This window comes from Carassius gibelio, chromosome B4 (genome assembly GCF_023724105.1).
Source record: "Carassius gibelio isolate Cgi1373 ecotype wild population from Czech Republic chromosome B4, carGib1.2-hapl.c, whole genome shotgun sequence".
Classification (NCBI taxonomy): Eukaryota; Metazoa; Chordata; class Actinopteri; order Cypriniformes; family Cyprinidae; genus Carassius; species Carassius gibelio.
In genome coordinates this window covers 15,266,810-15,285,852 of record NC_068399.1, presented here as the reverse complement: position 1 = coordinate 15,285,852, position 19,043 = coordinate 15,266,810, and the positions used below count along the sequence as shown (strand labels likewise).

At 35.7% G+C, this 19,043-nt stretch overlaps 1 protein-coding gene across 3 annotated transcripts; it reads right to left on the bottom strand.

Moving 5' to 3' along the window:
- Positions 1 to 223: 223 nt before the first annotated feature.
- LOC127956665 (integrator complex subunit 13-like) lies at positions 224 to 9,480 on the bottom strand. Of its 3 annotated transcripts, none has more exons than XM_052554783.1 (17): positions 9,422 to 9,480; positions 8,744 to 8,989; positions 7,784 to 7,858; positions 7,462 to 7,664; positions 7,233 to 7,313; positions 7,049 to 7,139; positions 6,623 to 6,751; positions 4,636 to 4,720; positions 3,981 to 4,073; positions 3,794 to 3,883; positions 3,349 to 3,527; positions 2,818 to 2,982; positions 1,782 to 1,936; positions 1,440 to 1,670; positions 1,174 to 1,313; positions 556 to 691; positions 224 to 477 (listed from the first exon to the last, which is right to left on the bottom strand). In XM_052554783.1, the coding sequence occupies exons 2-17, from the start codon at positions 8,960 to 8,962 to the stop codon at positions 441 to 443; spliced, it is 2,109 nt and encodes a 702-aa protein (XP_052410743.1). In that variant the 5' UTR covers positions 8,963 to 8,989; positions 9,422 to 9,480; the 3' UTR covers positions 224 to 440. The 3 variants fall into 3 exon arrangements, with proteins under 3 accessions (XP_052410743.1, XP_052410744.1, XP_052410745.1); XM_052554784.1 differs by having other exon boundaries at positions 9,147 to 9,435; XM_052554785.1 differs by lacking the exon at positions 9,422 to 9,480 and adding an exon at positions 9,183 to 9,415.
- Between the last annotated feature and the right edge of the window lie 9,563 nt (positions 9,481 to 19,043).

Genomic DNA, 19,043 nt, shown 5'->3' with positions numbered 1-19,043 from the left:
AGACACATGCTCATGGGGGCCATTGGGAGTCCACAAGAGCACATTAAATGAGCCATTTGGTACAAATATATATATATATACACACACACTTACCATCTCGAGATTTCCAGAGGTAAGTGGTGATGCTTTCTGAAAGTCTAAGTGATATACAGGGAAGTACATAAAATATGATTAAGAAAGTAAGTTAATCAAAAATCAAAGATCATTTACGTCACACAGTCAACAGAGTTTACAATTTCTTTATTCTGTTTCAGAATATCACACTCTTTGTACAAACTAAAGCATTTAAAAGCATGTCCTTATAAAACGTCCTTTCTTGGTCTGGTACAAAACCAGCATCCTGGCAAAAAAAAAACATTTGATGTCATACCAAAGGTCACATCACATCCTCTCAACAAATCAATGATCCTGCAGAGATGAGAAGAGGCATGTTCCACACATCATCTGGTGGCTTTTCCATTCTCATGAACATCCATCCTAATAAATAAAGCAGAGTGAGTAAACAACAACAAAGACAGATGTGTTCACAACATACTAACAGTGAGGTCAACGCACCCATTTTCTTCTTTCAGATGTTGGTAAAGTTCAGCCTTGTTATTGACTGAACTTAATCTTCCTGCAAACTCCTGATGCTTCCTGGAGTTGGCTTGAGTGATTCTATTAGTCCAAAGGGTGAGGAGAGACACAGGACCTGCAAAAGAAGAGACCATATTTAACATCCGTTTCTATTTGTCATAGATCTGATTGGCTGCTGTACCTAATAATGTCACATTCTGACTTGCCTGTTCATTCACTTGGGATGATGACCTTTCTGACTTGACTTGTAGCAGCTAGTCCTGACCATAAAATGATGCTGTGCTGTTCAAGTAACTTGACTGTTCTGACGTAGCTGACGCTTCTTTTACTAGCTTTCTCGTTAATATGTGTGAGTGCTAAAAACATACTGAATGCCCACACATAGGTATCTCACACAAAGCATTTATCACCATTGTAAATTGGACCCGGAGCAGCTAGTGCATTCAGGTGTGTGTATTCTTTTAGTTGAACATGTTGGGGATCTCTGTATCTTGTAAAGCTAGGTTTAGGCTTTTTAGATCAGGAGCATTCATACATCTCAACAGAAGAGGAGGATTGAACAGAGGATTGATTTTACAATAAAACACAAATGTGAACCTTTCGATTTCTCTGGAGGCTGTTGCTCTTCTGTAGCTAAGCGAGGTTTCTTGTTCAGGGGCTCCGGAGAATCTGGTGAATCTTTGATGATCTCACATTCACTCGGTTCGTCCTTCTCTCGTTCCATTACTCCTTTCAGCCTGGAGGAGGAAAAAGGACACATACATTAGAAACACACAGATCAGGAAAGCCATAGTCATTAATCTGCAGGCTGCAGCTTGATGGATGTAAATGGGAATGTCAGCATCTAGTTCACTAACACCAACCTCTCGGAGTCTGTGGTCCAGCCCTTTTCCTCTGTGTCCTTGCCATTTTTCTCAGTTTTGTCCTCTTTGTCCTCTCTCTTTCTTCCTCTTTTTTTCCTTTCCTCCTCCTCGGGTGGTTTGCTCCGGCAAGCACCGATACAGTCAAGCACTCGCTGGTGCCGCTCACTGGTGCCCACGTGCGCCTTTACCAACGTCTCCAACTCATTCCACATGATGCGATACTGCTCGTCACTAATTACATAAAAACATACATAGCAAACATGTATTGGCAAACTAATGATATCTCCATTTCTGTTAACATGCTGCAAGCAGCTGACTTTGTAGGCAGTACAATATTCTCACCGTTTGGGTCCTTTTCCTCTGGAGCCTACAGTTGAGATGGGCAGAGGGTCACTCTTCCTCTCCATATCAACAAGATTATAGACAGTTTTCTGACAGGTCAGCACATCTTCATCTGTTAGAGTGTCCTTCACTATGAGGTTAGCTAATGGTACCACCTGAAATATAAACACAAAAATGACCCTGATTTCAGTTTATCTTGATTTCGTTTAAAGGGATAACTAGTTCACTCCAAAAATTAAAATTCTGTCATCAATTACTCATTAAATAGTCTTAGTCTGTTTTCTTTGCACTCAAGTATTCTCGTAGCTTCATAATATTACAGTTGAACCACTGATGTCACACAGACTATGCAGGGTCAGAAAGCTCTCGGATTTCATCAAAAATATGTAAAAACTGTGTTCCGAAGATGAGCAAAGGTCTTACGGGTTTGGAACGACATGAGGGTAATTAATGACACCATTTTTTATTTTTGGGTGAACTATTCCTTTAGGCTTTTATAAGTTAGATCATTAAAACTAATATTAAACATAAAAATTATAAATATGACTAATATAATTACCGTATTTTTCGGACTATAAGTCGCACCTGAGAATAAGTCGCACCAGTCCAAAAATACATCATGACGAGGAAAAAAACATATATAAGTCGCACCGGACTATAAGTCGCATTTATTTAGAACCAAGAGAAAACATTACCGTCTACAGCCGCGAGAGGGCGCTCTATGTTTTCAGTGTAGACTACAGGAGCACTGAGCAGCACTGAGCAGCACTGAGCAGCACTGAGCGCCCTCTAGCGGCTGTAGACGGTACTGTTTTCTCTTGGTTCATTTCTCTTGGTTCATGTCAAATTAATTTTGATAAATAAGTCGCACCTGACTATAAGTCGCAGGACCAGCCAAACTATGAAAAAAAGTGTGACTTAATAGTCCGGAAAAAACTAATATACTAGAATATAGTAAGTCATCTTGTATCCTCCTCAAAAGTTTGTGGAGGGCCCATAGCGATCAAGAACCATAGATAAAGATTGTGTCCCTCACCGCCTGCATGTTGAAGATGGTGGTCTGGGAGATGATCATCGGCCAGTATCGTGTGTATCGCTCAAGTTGAGATTTGGCTCTCTCGACTGGAGTTCTGCCTGCTGTATCTATCATCGAGTCTGGGAATGGAGTCAGACGATTCTCACGCATAAACTCACCGAAGTCCTGCAGACAAACATTAAGAAGAGTTTCTCTGCAGCCATGCACAGGAAATATAATTGTATCCCTATACAAAGCTGCTGCAATTTTTGTAATTACAAGGTGCCAATTTTTTACCGGTGCACCAACGTCTTTAAATTGGTTAGCAACACGCATTGCTGCAAATTGAATCCATTTGTGGATCTGCATTACAGTGAACCGTGAAATGCTTCACCACTACTATTGTACCTCTATAACCATGTTTAATCGTTTTAGCATCTGCCATTTTGCTTGTTAGTTTATAAAGCAAGTTGCAATTACATGTTTGTAGGTTAGAACGTCGTAATTATGGGAATGACGGGGATGTAGACAGACAGCACTTGTTGAGCTTACAGTGATGCGGTAATCCGTCACTCGTCCACCGCAGCCCTCGCTGATGGAGGGTGGATCCTCCAGTGTGGAGCGTGTGCTGTTCAGAACATGCAGAAAGATTTCTCCTCCATGGCTGCTCAACATGTGACTGATGACCTTTGACCCTGACTTGCGAGGCTGCTCTAGCAGCACAGAGCGACCTGAGAAGACACCAGACAAAAGATACAAAACTGCATGCACTTCTACTTATATATCAATATAATATATATATATATATATATATATATATATGATAGGTAAAAATTGATAGCCTGAATGAACTAAGTCGCCTTGGATAAAAGCGTCTGCTAAATGCATAAATGTAATTAAATTTTAATTTATATCACTGAGCCTCTCTGTCTCCGTTATCAAAAGAGAAACACAAGAAAAAAAATGAATGGTGGGACAAAGGACTGTGTACACACACCATTCAACAGGAAATTGGTAAGGCAGGAAGATGGCCTGCTGTTAACGTCTACTGGAGAAATGCGATAGGCCCCTGTGCAGTAATGCAGTTCTGTAAAATGAAATCAAGAAAAAAAAAATCATAAATGTTATATGAAAAAAAAAAAAAAGAAGAAGAAGAAGAAAACTTCTCCCAGAGTTCCACTCACCTACACTGTTGGTGCGTGGAGTGCACCATTTGAGTGTGACTGTTTCCTTCAGCCCACTGTCTCTGCTGGTGCTGCCGGCCATGTGCAAATCACCTACACCCCAAACATGACAGAAACATGAATAACAGTCCTCTTAACTCCTCATTTTACATTCCACAAAACAGTGTTGGATTTATGTTGCACTATCCTGTTATTTAAATCTATTAAGTTCAAAGGGGGTTATATAGGCAATTATGTTCTTTTACATTTTTAGACAGATATATGCAAAAAATACTGATTAAACCTATTTTCTTGCATTACACTAATTTTGCTGTAGTGTAATTATAATCTTTATTTAAAAATTCTCAGTTTCTAATTATTAAAACGTGTTTATGTAGTAAAAACATGGTAATAATATGATAATATGCAATGTGAAAATGTTTGCATATTCACTCATTGTTGAGAAGTTATTCATCAGATACAATGTTTGTTGTTAAAAAAAACATTCATTTATGATTTGAAGTCAAAACTGATGCGGAATGCAAAAAAAAAAAAAAAATCCAATTGTAATGCACTGTAAGGGTTAAGAACAGTTGCTGTGGTCTAATGTCCAAATGCTTTAAGCAGAGATATGAAGGCTGTGTTGAATTATTGATGCAAGGGAATGAACACTCACCACTCTTAATAAATTCCATATGAGCATCTCGATGGTGAAGAAGCTCAACGTCGTAATTTGCTGAAGTGTTAGCATGCTGTTCCTCCTTCACATGTACACACACACACACACACACACACACATCAGCAGCTGGGCCTCTACACAACTAAAACGTCACAATCTACTGCTGCTTTCATGTTTGAAGAGCACAGATTATAACATAACTGCGCCCTCACAGATCTGAGGTCCATGAAGGCCTCCGAGTCTCATATGCAGTGGAGATCAGAGACTGTAAGCTACAAAATGAGCTTACGAACATTAAGAACAGGAGAAAACAGGAGAAGGACTGAGGGAAAACAGAGAAGGGGGGACTCCATGGAGCAGGACGTTTCATCCCTGGGGCCACTGGTCTCAAACACACATCCTAAAACTACTGTGTGTTTCTGCAGCTTTTAAAAACACAAGCGACCCATACAAGAAAACACACTTTACATCCGGCCACACCCAGCCAGGGCAAGATACACCACCCAGGAAAAAGAGAGAGAGAGTGAGAGAGAGCAAAAGCAAGAGAGAAAAGGGTGCTAGAGGGATGGTTCTCCATCCAGCTGGTTGCTAATCCTCGGAGAGGATGGATGTGCAGAAAGAAAATTTTTAAATTATATTGAAGTCAACATGAAATGGAATTTGAAACTCATTTAACTTCCTTAATGTGACAATTTTTAGAGTGAAAATGATTATTAATAATAATAAAAAAGGTGTGGGACCAGGTTTTATGTGTTATGAATTCATTAGATGATAAAAAGTGTGGATTTAATAAAATCACAGTGATCCAAATTAATCAGTTCTTTTTTTTCTGTCAAAAACTCCTATGAACCAGTTGAAATAGTTTGTAAATAACTTACAGAATAAAAAAATTATTTAAAAATTATATTAAAATGTACCTGAGATTTCTGTTCAATTCTAAAAACTCGAGACTGAGAACAATAAATGCAAAAAAAAAAAACATTATATAGTCGAGGCCGAAAATATTGGTCCCCTAGGTAAATATTATCAAAAAAGGCTGTGAAAATTCATCTGCTTTGTTAATCCTTTTGATCAATGCAGATGCATTTTCACAGCCTTTTTTGATCATATTTACCCGGGAGGCCAATATTTGGCCTCGACTGTATATGTGTGTGTGTACTGTGTATATTTATCATGTCCATATAAACGTTTACATATAATTGTATACGTTTAAGAAAAAAATTATGCTAATATATGTATATATGTGTATATATATATATATGTGTATATATATATATATATATATATATATATTTTTTTTTTTTCTTCATTAAATGCAATCTTTAAAATCTACTTTTATTTTACACTAACCAACAATAAATTACTATACCTATTACTGGAAATTTTTTTAGAAAGTCTGCAATACCTACAACAGTAGCGAAAAGTGATAAAAATTGAAAAGGAAAATCTTTGTAAGATGGCGTAACATATTTTGGCTTAAAATATTTTCTGTAATAATGTGCATAAAGCAAGGAATGTGCACTGAGAAAGTACATAGGGTCAATTTAGATTTTATGTTGACTTCTATTTTACATTAAATAAATTAAACAATAATATATAATGAAATAAAAAAAAACTACTCTCCTTAATTTATATTATATCGGACTGTAAACATTACAACAGCCTTATAAAAGATACAGTCAGACAAACGTAATAAGATGTGCTTAGGATGTAATCCAGCCTAATTAAAGGAAAGCTCTTTAAAGCTGCCATTGATGATCAGAGATTAGCAAGAGCTGGATGAGAGGGCGGGGTTTTGATCTGGAGAAGTAATAGTAGCTCTTGTAAAGTACTGACCTGCTCACAGATATTTAATGTAGGCTAGCAAAACAAACAATAAACCATGAAAACAGCAGCTCTGTAAAGCAACCGATACAGTGCAAACAAGTGATGAAGAGAGAGAGAGAGACAGGCAGAGAGGAAGGTGTTTGCCAGTAAGTCTGACCTTCATGGGGATGTTTGTGATGGTGGTGGAGGCCAAATCAAAGTGCTGCTGAACCAGCACATTCAGTTTAGTGGCTAGATACCGTCCAGCTCGCACACTGTGAACCTCGCTGCTCAACACCGACGAGAGCTGCACACACACAAGTAAGATTGTCAATTTATTTAAACACAGAACATGAAAGAAATATCACAATGGCAAGTGAAACAAGACATTTACTGCTGCTTTCATGCTTTAAAGTAGTGTTAGGAATCAAACACTGGTCTGATTTTGAATGGTATGATTCATTTTAGAGCTGATTGGTTTGAGTTAAAGAAAGAAAAAAAAAGCTCATTAAAGCTCTGATTTTTTTTATTTTTTATTATTCTTACGGAAATGCCAATGAAAATTCATTTTCATTTATTGCAGAAATGAAGAAAAAGATGCTACCTCTTTCTTTTGCCGATCTGAGACCAGAGTCTCTTCACCTTGAGGATAGATGTGGACCAGCACAAGCTCACACTGCTGAATTGGCATCAGTCTGCACGGTAAAAACACGTAGCAGTAAGAATATAACAGTAGCATGTTAATGGCAAGAGAATAAAAAAAAGACTCCAGAGCCATCAAAACTGACCTGTCAGATCCTGCTGCCCGTTTGTTTTGCTCCTGAATGGTTTCCAGCACACAGTCCTCCAGCATTCTGACATGAGTGTCACTAAAAGAAGAAAAAAAAGAGACAGAAATTTTGGGTACACTTGGTGGGAAAAAAGAAAACAGTAAATTTGGAAAAATGATAACTTATCAAAATATGTTAGGCTGCATTTACGTAACGACAAATGTCTAATATCTAATTTAGTTCTCACCTTTTAGCATTGGTGAGACAAATGATGCGCCCCCTGTTGGCCACTCTGTCAGCTGTGTCCATCAGAGTGGTACGAGACTCATGCTGATATTCTGTGATCTTGCACAGTGACTCCACAGCTGCCACCAGCCCGTGCAGGACGCTGCAGCATTCAGGATCCTGACGAGGGTTTGGAGGCCCAACAGCTGCCAGAGCTGACATCAGCTAACAAACGCCACAGACATACACTTAACACTAGCCCAACGTAATGCTTAGATTACTCTGGTACAAAAAGGCTGCACAAATAATATGGATGTGCAGAGTGACAGATGTGATGATTTTACCTCATGTGTGTTCTGTTCCTCCTGCTTCCAGCTGTTCAAGATGTGAACCTCAGAATCGCTCACGATGTAGTTCACCTGAGAGTGAATAGTTTACCCCCCAAAATGTTATTCTGTCATTATTTTCATTCCCATATTTCATTCTTTAATTTCAAATGCTGTGGGGTTTTTTTTTTTTTTTGCATGGAACATTAATAAAGGAACATTTTCACACAACTCTTTTGAGTCTTTTCCCCTAGAAAACAGCTCATAGTTGAGCTGGGGGTTTGACCAATATTGATTCTTAAATCCCAAGATCAGTCTTTTAGTCTATGCTGTTTTCTGCAGGTGTACATAAAACAGTGGCAAACTAAATTTCACTAAAAATTATTCATTGCAAGCCTCCTATACTAAAACCGCAATAAGCCTTGTTACTTTTGATACGAAACAAAGTCTTAGCTTTTAAATTCTGTTAAAGCAGCATGGAGCGAACATAAACAGATCATCCTTTCCTTTTTTAGTACTAGTTACAGGAAGAAATTAGCATAAATATATGTCTGAAAGTCTTTTGAAAGAAACAGTACAACTTGAAATGACAGAAATGTATCATATCTCATGTGATCGATCAGTGGTCAGATGTAAATAGAACATTATATTTGTACATTGTATACATTATAACTCTTGAGACTAGCACTGTGCTAAAAATAGACTCAATATTCCATTCTATTTCTACTTAACTTATTAGTGATCATGTTTGATTTAACATGACTGTTTATGTTTATATTAATTGTGTACATATGACACTTGTTAATTTTAATAATTAAAAATGTAATAGTTGAGATGGTTTCCTTCAGAAAATTTGACATATATAGAAAAATAGACACACCTTATATCCTGATGAACCAATACGGAATCGAATCGATTCGTGAAATCTGTCAGTACTAGTTAATAGATTATTAAGACCTCCAGTTTCCATCCACTCACCAGTTTCCAGGTGGGGTACACGTCGAACAGGATGCGGCAGTACTCCATGGAGCACTCGATGGCACACGTCCAGAGAGATTTGGACACTGGAGCCAGAGGAATCACCCCCTGCGAGCGACTTTTGGTCAGCATGTCACACTCAATCAGCTGCCGGCAGGAGTCTGCCATGTACGGGCAGTGGTCGACCACAAAGGCCGTCTTGTGTGAAACTGAGAACATCCTCACCCTGGTCCTGCAGCACAGAGACTGTGGAGAATAAAACAGACTCTTTAAATATATGACAGGAGCAGCCAACCCTGCTCTGGAGAAGGCTGTCAACATTTCTTTCAGGAAAGAAAATGTATTTAGTGTAACAAATAAAGACTAATAAAGAGTTGACAAAGGTTATTTCAAGTACTCATACTTCTTTGGACAATATCCGTTGTTGTTATTTTGTCACCTGTGTGTCAAATAAATGCAGCTAGCTTTAGCTTGCTAGCATCGCCATCGCCAGCTATGGTTAATGCGCACTCGCATTGACCACTCGCATTAGGAAATGTTGGTATATAATTTAACAGGAAGACAATACACTCAAAAACAAATAACTAAATATTGAAACTAAACGGAACCAGGCGGATTAGCTAACAGCCTGACAGGAGCAAAACAGAAACGCTAGGGACATAAAACGCCGTTACTCACATCCGTCCGTCAGTGAAATCCCGCCCTGTGAACTCAGATAAAACGGTCCTGGTGTAAAATAACATCCTGGGGACACGACTGACAGATTAATTTCAGCCTAAGTAGTAAAAATAAAAAGTAGTAAAAATAAAAGTATTTTAAATATTATAGACTGTTAAAATATTGTACTAATAAATAAACAATATGTAGATATATCTCAAATAAAATCACCACTTACAATATTACTAAAGTAGTATTTCCCTTTGTGATTTGAATCAGAGACAATTTATATTTTTATTTCTAAAAGGAATTAGTTTGAACTAACAACACATATGATCCTGCGCGTCTCTCTACAAAAAAGCTGTGTTAAGCTACTGAGTTTAGCTACAAATATTTAAGTAAAGACAGTCACCGACTTCAAGGAAAATGCTAATGATAATCTCTTATTTTTCTGATTGTTCCTCTTCCCTTGCCATTATTGTTAAAGATTGCACGTCTTTTACTGAATCATCAGTGGTTTTCCAAAAACTAATTTATTCTCCTTTAGGTTTGGATTTTTCTTCTTTGCTGATTGGAGTTGCTGTTGTGGCTTTGGTGGTCGTGTTGTCAAATGTATCTGTGTACTGTAGGTGCCCAAAACACATGATGTATTTAGAAGTATTTAGAATGATGCAATGTAAAATACCAGCATCAACACATTCAAACTGCAAATCTGTGCAAAAGTGCTATCGTTTATTACAGCCTTCACACAAAGTCAATACCTATAAAAACCAAAAACATATTTTAGTCTTATACAGCGGTCCCAATAAGCACTTGTATGAATATTCTTGTATTGATATGTCAAAACAAGGCACATTCATTTTTATATATATAATAGGAAAAGGTTGTTGCAAAAATGACTCTACTTAAATAATCTTTTTTAGTATTTTCTATTTTAGTATGTTAAGTCACCATTATGATGATGATGATGATGATGATGATGACGAGTGTTTTTGTTTTCAGGCTCAGAATGCACATATGCTTCTTCAGCTCTCTGCTCCAGTCTCTGAATATGAGATTTTAAACATTAAGAGAGATGACACACAATAAACAACTAATATATATCTAATCTTTTAGGATTCTTTTCAGGAAAAAAATACACATTTCCAATATGAAAGACATAGTTTCACATGGATCTCATGTTGGATACATAAAAACTTGAAGAACAAAAATTACTGGCAGCTAAATATGAATGTGAGTGTGCAGATTTGCAGATTTGATTAGACTAAAATCTATTTAGTTGTTTGAATACAACAGTTATGTTAACATTCACTGAGTTTGCCATTGGCTGGTTTTAGAAACCAGTAAAAGTAATAATAATATTTACATTTACATTTAGTCATTTTGCAGACACTTTTATCCAAAGCGACTTACAAAAGAGGACAATGGAAGGAATCAAAAACAACAAAAGAGCAATGATATATAAGTGCTATAACAAGTCTCAGTTAGGTTAAACACAGTACACATAGCAAGGGCTTTTAAATAATATAATAAATAAAAATAAAACGGATAGAACAGAAAAAGAAAGAGCAAGCTAGTGTTGAGTTTTTTTTTTTTTTTTTTTTTACAATTGTATTAAAAAATGAAAAGAACATAGAATACAAAAAGATTAGAAAGGTAGTTAGATTTTTTAAAAAGAATAGAATAGTGTAGAATAATGAGTGCTAAAGTTAGAGGGTTAAATAAAGATGGAAGAGATGGGTTTTAAGCAGATTCTTGAAGATGGCTGCTCGGATTGAGTTTGGCAGGTCATTCCACCAGGAGGGAACATGTAATTTAAAAGTCCGTAAAAGTGACTTTGTGCTTCTTTGGGATGGCACAATCAAGCAATGTTCACTTGCAGAACGCAAGTTTCTAGAGGGCACATAAGTCTGAAGTAATAAATTTGGGTGCAGAGCCAGTGGTAGTTTTCTAGGCAAACATCAATGCCATGAATTTTATGCGAGCAGCTATTGGAAGCCAGTGCAAATTGATAAACAGAGGTGTTACGTGTATTATTTTCAGCTTATTCAAAATTAATCTTGCTGCCTCGTTCTGGATTAACTGTAAAGGTTAAGGGAAAGGGAACTGGCTATATATATATATATATATATATATATATATATATATATATATATATATATATAGCCATATATATATATATATATATATATATATATATATATATATATATATATATATATATATATATATATATATAGCCATATATATATATATATATATATATATATATATATATATATATATATATATATATATATATATATATATAGCCATATATATATATATATATATATATATATATATATATATATATATATATATATATATATATATATATATATATATATATATATATAAATTAAGTGTAAATTATGAGCTCACAGGCTTTCTGACATATGGTGCAGACAAGTGATTTAGTTTATTCCAAGTGGCAGTAAATAAAGTTTAATAACACTAAAATATTCTTCATCAGTTACAATTTTATATATATTTTCCTTATGTATCTTAATTGTTATTGAACAATGTTTTTACATAGAAAAGTAAATGTTTTATACAATTATTTGTATATGTTCGAAGTTTATTTTAATATGATAATTCATATATATTATTGCACTTTATGACCCCTTAAAATATAAAAATAAATGTTCATTGTGAAATTACAAAGATGAGCACACTTTGCAGTCACACTTTAGGTGTCTTTAAATACTATGTAAAGGCTATAAAAAGTATAATTATTGCATACAATGTACTTATGTTCATGTTGTATTGCAAAACACTTTGTTTGCTATTGAGGTGGAATATGGGAAAGATTAAGGAAAGGGTTGGTGGTTTGACTGTAGATTAATTATGGGTTACGGAATAGATGTAGGGTCAACAGTCTAATTACATATGTGTTTACAGAAATTAATTACAGCTGTAAATACATGCAATTATTTTTACATATAAGTACAATGTAAATTGAAATGGAAAAATCTAAAAACATTTTAATTAGCTGCATTTATAGGAAACCGCAATCAAATATTGACATGTTTAAGGGAAAAATAACAGAAATATTTAGTAATAATAATAATCTGTGGAGACTTTAATATTGGTTTGCTCAACCCACAAGAACACAACAAAACTACAGAGTTCATTAATTTGATTCATAGTACCGGTTTGTATCCCTCAATCACTCGACCAACCAGAATTACAATAAATAGTGCTACATTAATTGATAACATCTACCAACGTCATTGAATATAAAGTTAAAAGTGGTCTAATAATAAATGACGTCAGTGACCATCTGCCAGTTTTTGCAAACATACACACACTAGGACCAGGAAAGTGTGCGGAAAAGTGTACGTAGATAAGGCAAATAAAGTTTATGATTCATTTTTGACTGTTGTAACATCACTTTATGAAATAAATTGTCCTTTAAAAAAATAAGTAAAACTGAAATCTGATGAAAAACCGTGGATAACTAATGGAATATTAAATGCATGTTAGAAGAAAAAAAGTATTATATAATGAATTTTTAAAGAAGAGGACAAAAGAAGCAGAAAATAAATATAAGATATATAAAAACAAACTAACCAGAATCATGAGAAGCAATACAAATAATTATTATAGTAAACTACTGGAAGACAACAGAAACAATATAAGAAACACCTGGAAAGTGCTGAATGAAGATAATATAGAAGTTAAGGATATGACCTTTAGATGCAAATAAATTTAATGATTTTTTATTGGTCCAGGCTTAACTGAGGGGTTTGCAAAGACTGGCAGTATAAATGATGCGCTAAGCAAAAATGTAAATATTTATATATCTATGTTTGTTAGTTTTCAAAAATACTAGAAAAAATATTCTCTAAGAGGCTTGATAACTTCATTACTAAACATAGTATACTGTGTGATCAGCAATATGGTTTCAGGACTAATAGGACAACCTCACATGCACTTATTCAATTTGTGGAAGAAATAACAACAGCAATAGAACAAAAAAAAATTGCAGTAGGGATATTATTGGATCTTAAGGAAGAATTTGATACAGTAGACCACATTTTCTTGTGGTATTTCATATTTCAAAGTCAAAGAAAATTACCGGTGGTGTCCCCCAGGGGTCAGTGTTGGGTCCATTGTTGGTTAACTTGTATATTAATAATGTGTGGGACATGTCCAAAACACTTAAAACCATTTTATTTGCTGATGATACTACTTTAATCTGTTCTGGAGAAAATCTGGAACAACTCTTGGATACAATGGTAAATGAATTACAAAAAATGAAGAGCTGGTTTGATGTAAATAAACTAACACTGAACCCACCTATAGAGCTAAAACCACCTATAGAGCACCAACTACTCCACTGTTTATTAAATTAAAAGCACTAAAATTCAGAGATATTGTTTACTTCAAAACTGAACAAATTATGTATAAAATAAATAATCAATAGCTATCGAACAGTATGTGAGAAAGCAAACATCACTTAAGAGGAACATTTGTATTTAAAAAGAAATCTAAGAACAAATTCTAAAGATCACTGCGTCACAACCAAAGGAGTTATTGTATGGAACAGCTGCAGTGAAGAGATGAAATCATGTACAACAATGAGTCATTTTAAAAGACTATTTAAACTAAATATATATTAAATAAATACAAAAAGGACTCGAGGTGATAGTATTGTGTACAGATTCATTGTTCTATATGTTAAAGGGTTAGTTCGCCCAAAATGAAAATTATGTCATTAAAGGGGGGGTGAAATGCTCGTTTTCACTCAATATCCTGTTAATCTTGAGTACCTATAGAGTAGTACTGCATCCTTCATAACTCCAAAAAGTCTTTAGTTTTATTATATTCATAAGAGAAAGATAGTCTTTTGCGTAGGCTTTTGCGTTGAGAGCGTTTGGAAGTTGTGACATTACCGTGAGGAAAAAAAACCATCATCCAAAACAAACCATGGCTAACAGTCAGATTCAGCCGTTTATTTATGATCCAGAATCAGATCCCGAGGCTGAAACTGAACGAGAGCAGCATTAGCAACGACTCGCTCCGAGCGGGGCTCGAACCCGGGTCTCCGATGGGAGGGGACGCACTAACAAGGAGGCAGAGATATTTTAAGCAGTTTTACTCACCGCCTGCGGTTCCAACACACGATCGTGACCCTTTTTTGTTGGGATTGCATCATCCTTAAGAAATAAATGATACGCAAATCCGTCGTCAAACTGGGCCTTGTTTGTAAAACAAGCATCTTCGAAATATAGGGAACAAACAAAAACACTTGCACAACTCCATTGATGCTCTGTAAAAATAAACTCCATCCACTGGTCCCTTAATTGTGTTTTTTCTTTGGTAATCTGTGCAGGGTTGTCTTGCCCTGGCAACCAAAAACACACTCCTTTTGTGACATTTCGTGACGCTCTTGCTCTGATCAGTGAATGTCTGTGCTCTCAGTGCTCTGCTCTACTGGAGCGTGCGCTCTTCCGGGAGAAGTGCCCTTAGGACCCATATGAGGAAATTCCGCTCCATCTAACGTCACACAGAGCCATACTCGAAAAAAACTTTCCGAAACTTGTGACAAACCGGAAGGAGTATTTTTGGAACAGAAATACTCCTTCAAACGTACAACTTAATTTTTGAAACTGTGTCCATGTTTAGCATGGGAATCCAACTCTTCTAACAGTGTAAAAAACTCAGTATGCATGAAATAGCATTTCACCCCCCTTTAATAACTCACCCATATGCTGTTCCAAACATGTAAGACCTTCTTTTATCTTCGGAACACAGTTTAAGATATTTTAGATTTAGTCCGAGAGCTCTCAGTCCCTCCATTGAAGCTGTGTGTACGGTATACTGTCCATGTCCAGAAAGGTAAGAAAAACATAATCAAAGTAGTCCATGTGACATCAGAGGATCTGTTGGAATTATTTTGAAGCATCGAAAATACATTTTGGTCCAAAAATAGCAAAAACGACGACTTTATTCCGCATTGTCTTCTCTTCCGTGTCTGTTGTGAGAGAGAGTTCAAATCAAAGCAATATATCCGGTTTGCGAACGAATCATTAAGTTCACCAAATCGAACCGAATCGTTTTAAATGGTTCACATCTCCAATACACATTAATCCACAAATGACTTAAGACTTAACTTTTTTTTATGTGGCTGACACTCCCTCTGAGTTCAAACAAACCAATATCCATAATATTCAAGGACTCAAACAGTACAATGACTGAACTGCTGTGAAAATGAACACCGAGCCGAGCCAGATAACGAACAATAGACTGACTCGTTCACGAGTGAAGAACCGGTTGCATCGGTGTTCGGATCACCAGTAGTTCTTTCGGACAGTTCGATAAAAAAAAACGGTTGAAGAAAACGGTTCAGCCCGTTCTTTCGAGCTCATAACACTAGCACAGAATCTGTTCAGAATCAATCACCAAAAGAATCAGTTCAGTTCAGATGCTCTGTGTGTCGGTCTGCTTCACGCTGAATCACACATGCGCAGTATCATCAGCTCCTCGGTTCACGAATCAGACGCGTCTGACAGAAACGGTTCTTGACTTGTGAACGAGTAAATGTTTTGTTCGTTATCTGCCTCGGCTCGGTGTTCATCTTCTGTTCTCTCTTCACAGCAGTTCAGTCAGTGTACTGTTTGAGTACATGAATTACTCAGAGATATTGGTTTGTTTTAACTCAGAGGGAGTGTCTGCCACATTAAAAAAGTTAACAGCTTAAGTCATTTGTGGATTAATGCATATTAGAGATGAGAACCGTTTAAAACGATTCAGTTCGATTTGGTGAACTAAATGATTAGTTCGCGAACCGGATATCCAGACTGCTTTGATTTTAACTCTCTCTCACACAGACACGGAAGAGAAGACAAAACTGAATAAAGTCGTTGTTTTTGCTATTTTTGGACCAAAATGTATTTTCGAAGCTTCAGAAAATTCTAACTGACCCTCTGATGTCACATGGACTACTTTGATGATGTTTTTCTTACCTTTTTGGACATGGACAGTGTACCGTACACGCAGCTTCAATGGAGGGACTGAGAGCTCTCAGACTAAATCTAAAATATCTTAAACTGTGTTCCGAAGATAAAAGGAGGTCTTACATGTTTGGAACAGCATAGGGGTGAGTTATTAATGACATAATTTTCATTATTAGGTGAACTAACCCTTTAAGTCTAGTATGGATGTGTTATTATTTGATTTGCTATAGATGGATGGAAATGAAGAAGATATATATATATATATATATATATATATATATATATATATATATATATATATATATATATATATATATATATATTGAGAGAGAGAGAGAGAGAGAGATATTCAAAATAAACAACTACTACTCTACTACTACTAAATTCATGTATCTACAAATAAGTGCACTGTATCAAATTATTAATTTATTCACATTGACTTAGGTGATTTGTGCGAATGTATGCTTGATCTATGAGCAGATTTTGAACAAAGGATACACAATTTTAAAGAAGTCTCAAAATACGGCAATTCTTAAAAGTTAGACATTATCTTTTGTGAATGTGTCCTCTGGTGTCTGGTCCAGCACACTACATAGATGATCAGTCGGATTGAGATTTGGGAAATTTGGAGGCCAAGTCAACACCTTGTACATTTTGTCATGTTCTTCAAACTATTCCTGAAATCATGCATTATCCTGCTGAAAAAAAAAAAAGCCTGTGAAGGGGTCTACATGGTCTGCAACAATCTTTAGGTAGTTGTTTAAGTCAAAGGAACATCTGCATTAATGCCTGGACCTAAGGTTTCCCAGTAGGACTTGCTGCCATCTCTATAGAACACATAAGGAGCCGACCATCTACCTGATTTAAAAGAGTCAGACCTCACAATCATTCTTTTTCATCCATTGCTCCATGGTCCACTTCTGATGCTCACACGCATATTGTAGGTGCTTTTTGACAATGGACAGGGGACATCATGGCTCTCCGGTTTGTGTATTCTTAGAAAAAAAGGTAAAAAGCTGTCATTTGGGTAGTACCTTTTAGGTACTAATTTGCATGCTATATGTTATAATATATAACTTTAAGGTACCATTATGCACCCTTTAGGTAAAAAGCCTACCTTTTGTGACAGCCTTAGTACTTTTCTTAAAGTTCAGTTAAACAGCCCCATTCACCAAAATGCCATGCTTTGTTTGATCTGACGCCTTTCTGTGATGTCCAGCAATCTGAGCTCCAGTAGCTCTTCTGTAGCTCCTCATCTCGATGTTAAAACATATCATCCCACCTAATTGTGAAATACTGTAGTTTAAAACATTTTCTCATACTGGTTGATTTTTTTATTATTAATTATTGATTTTTATTGTTGAGCTTTATTTATTTGAATATAACCTCACTGTGACATTCTGCAGTCATGGAAAGAGGAAGGTATTGAGTGTCAAGTACAATATAGTTTGTTCTGTTTGTTTGCAGAATGATGTTAACAGAGACACCCACTGCTGAAAAGAGGAAGGTGTAATAAGTCAAATATCAGTCATGCATTGTTCCTGCATACAGCACAGTGACTTCCAGTATAATTTTTTTTATCACAACAGTCAGCTTTACTCTTTACCAATATTCAGGGGATTTCTCGAACATTACCACACTTCTCTGGTAAGTGATTTAATATCAGTAGGATCTACAGGATAGTTTATTGTCAGGTGTGTTGATTCTGATGTTTTAGATTGTTTTATTCTGTTCATTAATCTCTAAGTCAAATGTTTGTTTATAAACAACAAATAATAGATTTCTTTTTGGCTTCTGTTAGTCTGTCTTATTTTGTCCTGCAATCAGCTGCACTCTATTACTCTTCAGGTTATTCATATCAGCTCTGGATTTAAAGAGTTTACAAGAACTGTGTATATTCAAAAACTGTTTATTAATTAAGAATCCCAAAATCCAAGTTATTTAAAAACATTTCCAAAATTATTTAAGAACTCATTTGCTTATCTGAAATGTTAACCATTCTTATTTTTACTTTTTGTTCTGTGCACACATTGAGGGCTTGTGTTAATGTAGAGGATTTTAGGGCTATATGTAACACCCCAATTAAAATCCAATGGTAAACTTCAACAAAAGAGTGTACTAGGCACAAAACAAATCTGAATAAAAGGAGCTAAAAGGCTTACAAAACACAAGGTAATGAACTGAATACAGACAGGTGTGATCTTATTAATGAAAAACCATGGAGAGAGGTCAATTAAACTACTTCTACTACATTAGGAAGCAAAACTACTGCTATATGAAGCTATATATATATTGATTGTACTTGTGACTCTACACCTTATCTGAGAGAATTTTCCTGTGAAACAAATAGCCGTGGTCTCACTGATGAAGCAATGTTTTTTTAATGGAGATAACAATACATAAAATGGGGCAATATACAATGAGGTACAAAGATGTACTGTACCTTTCTACCCAGTTTTGTACCTTTTTTTCCCCTTAGTGTACAGACGGTTTGTTTCAGATGATTAGCGATTATGAGAATAATATTTATCATTCCAGAACAACAATGTTGAATGTGTGTTTGTATATTGTTCCTGTTTGTCATTTTTTTGATGTGATATATAATTTCTGCTTAGGTCCGACCATCTTTTAATAGCAAG

Excerpts from the sequence above, each read along its gene's own strand:
- LOC127956665 (XM_052554783.1), bottom strand. The coding sequence starts at position 8,962 with ATGTTCTCAGTTTCACACAAGACGGCCTTTGTGGTCGACCACTGCCCG. Across the intron at positions 7,859-8,743 it reads TGTACCCCACCTGGAAACTG|GTGAACTACATCGTGAGCGA; the intron begins GTGAGTGGATGG and ends ATTCACTCTCAG. Across the intron at positions 1,937-2,817 it reads CCATCTTCAACATGCAGGCG|GTGGTACCATTAGCTAACCT; the intron begins GTGAGGGACACA and ends TTTATATTTCAG.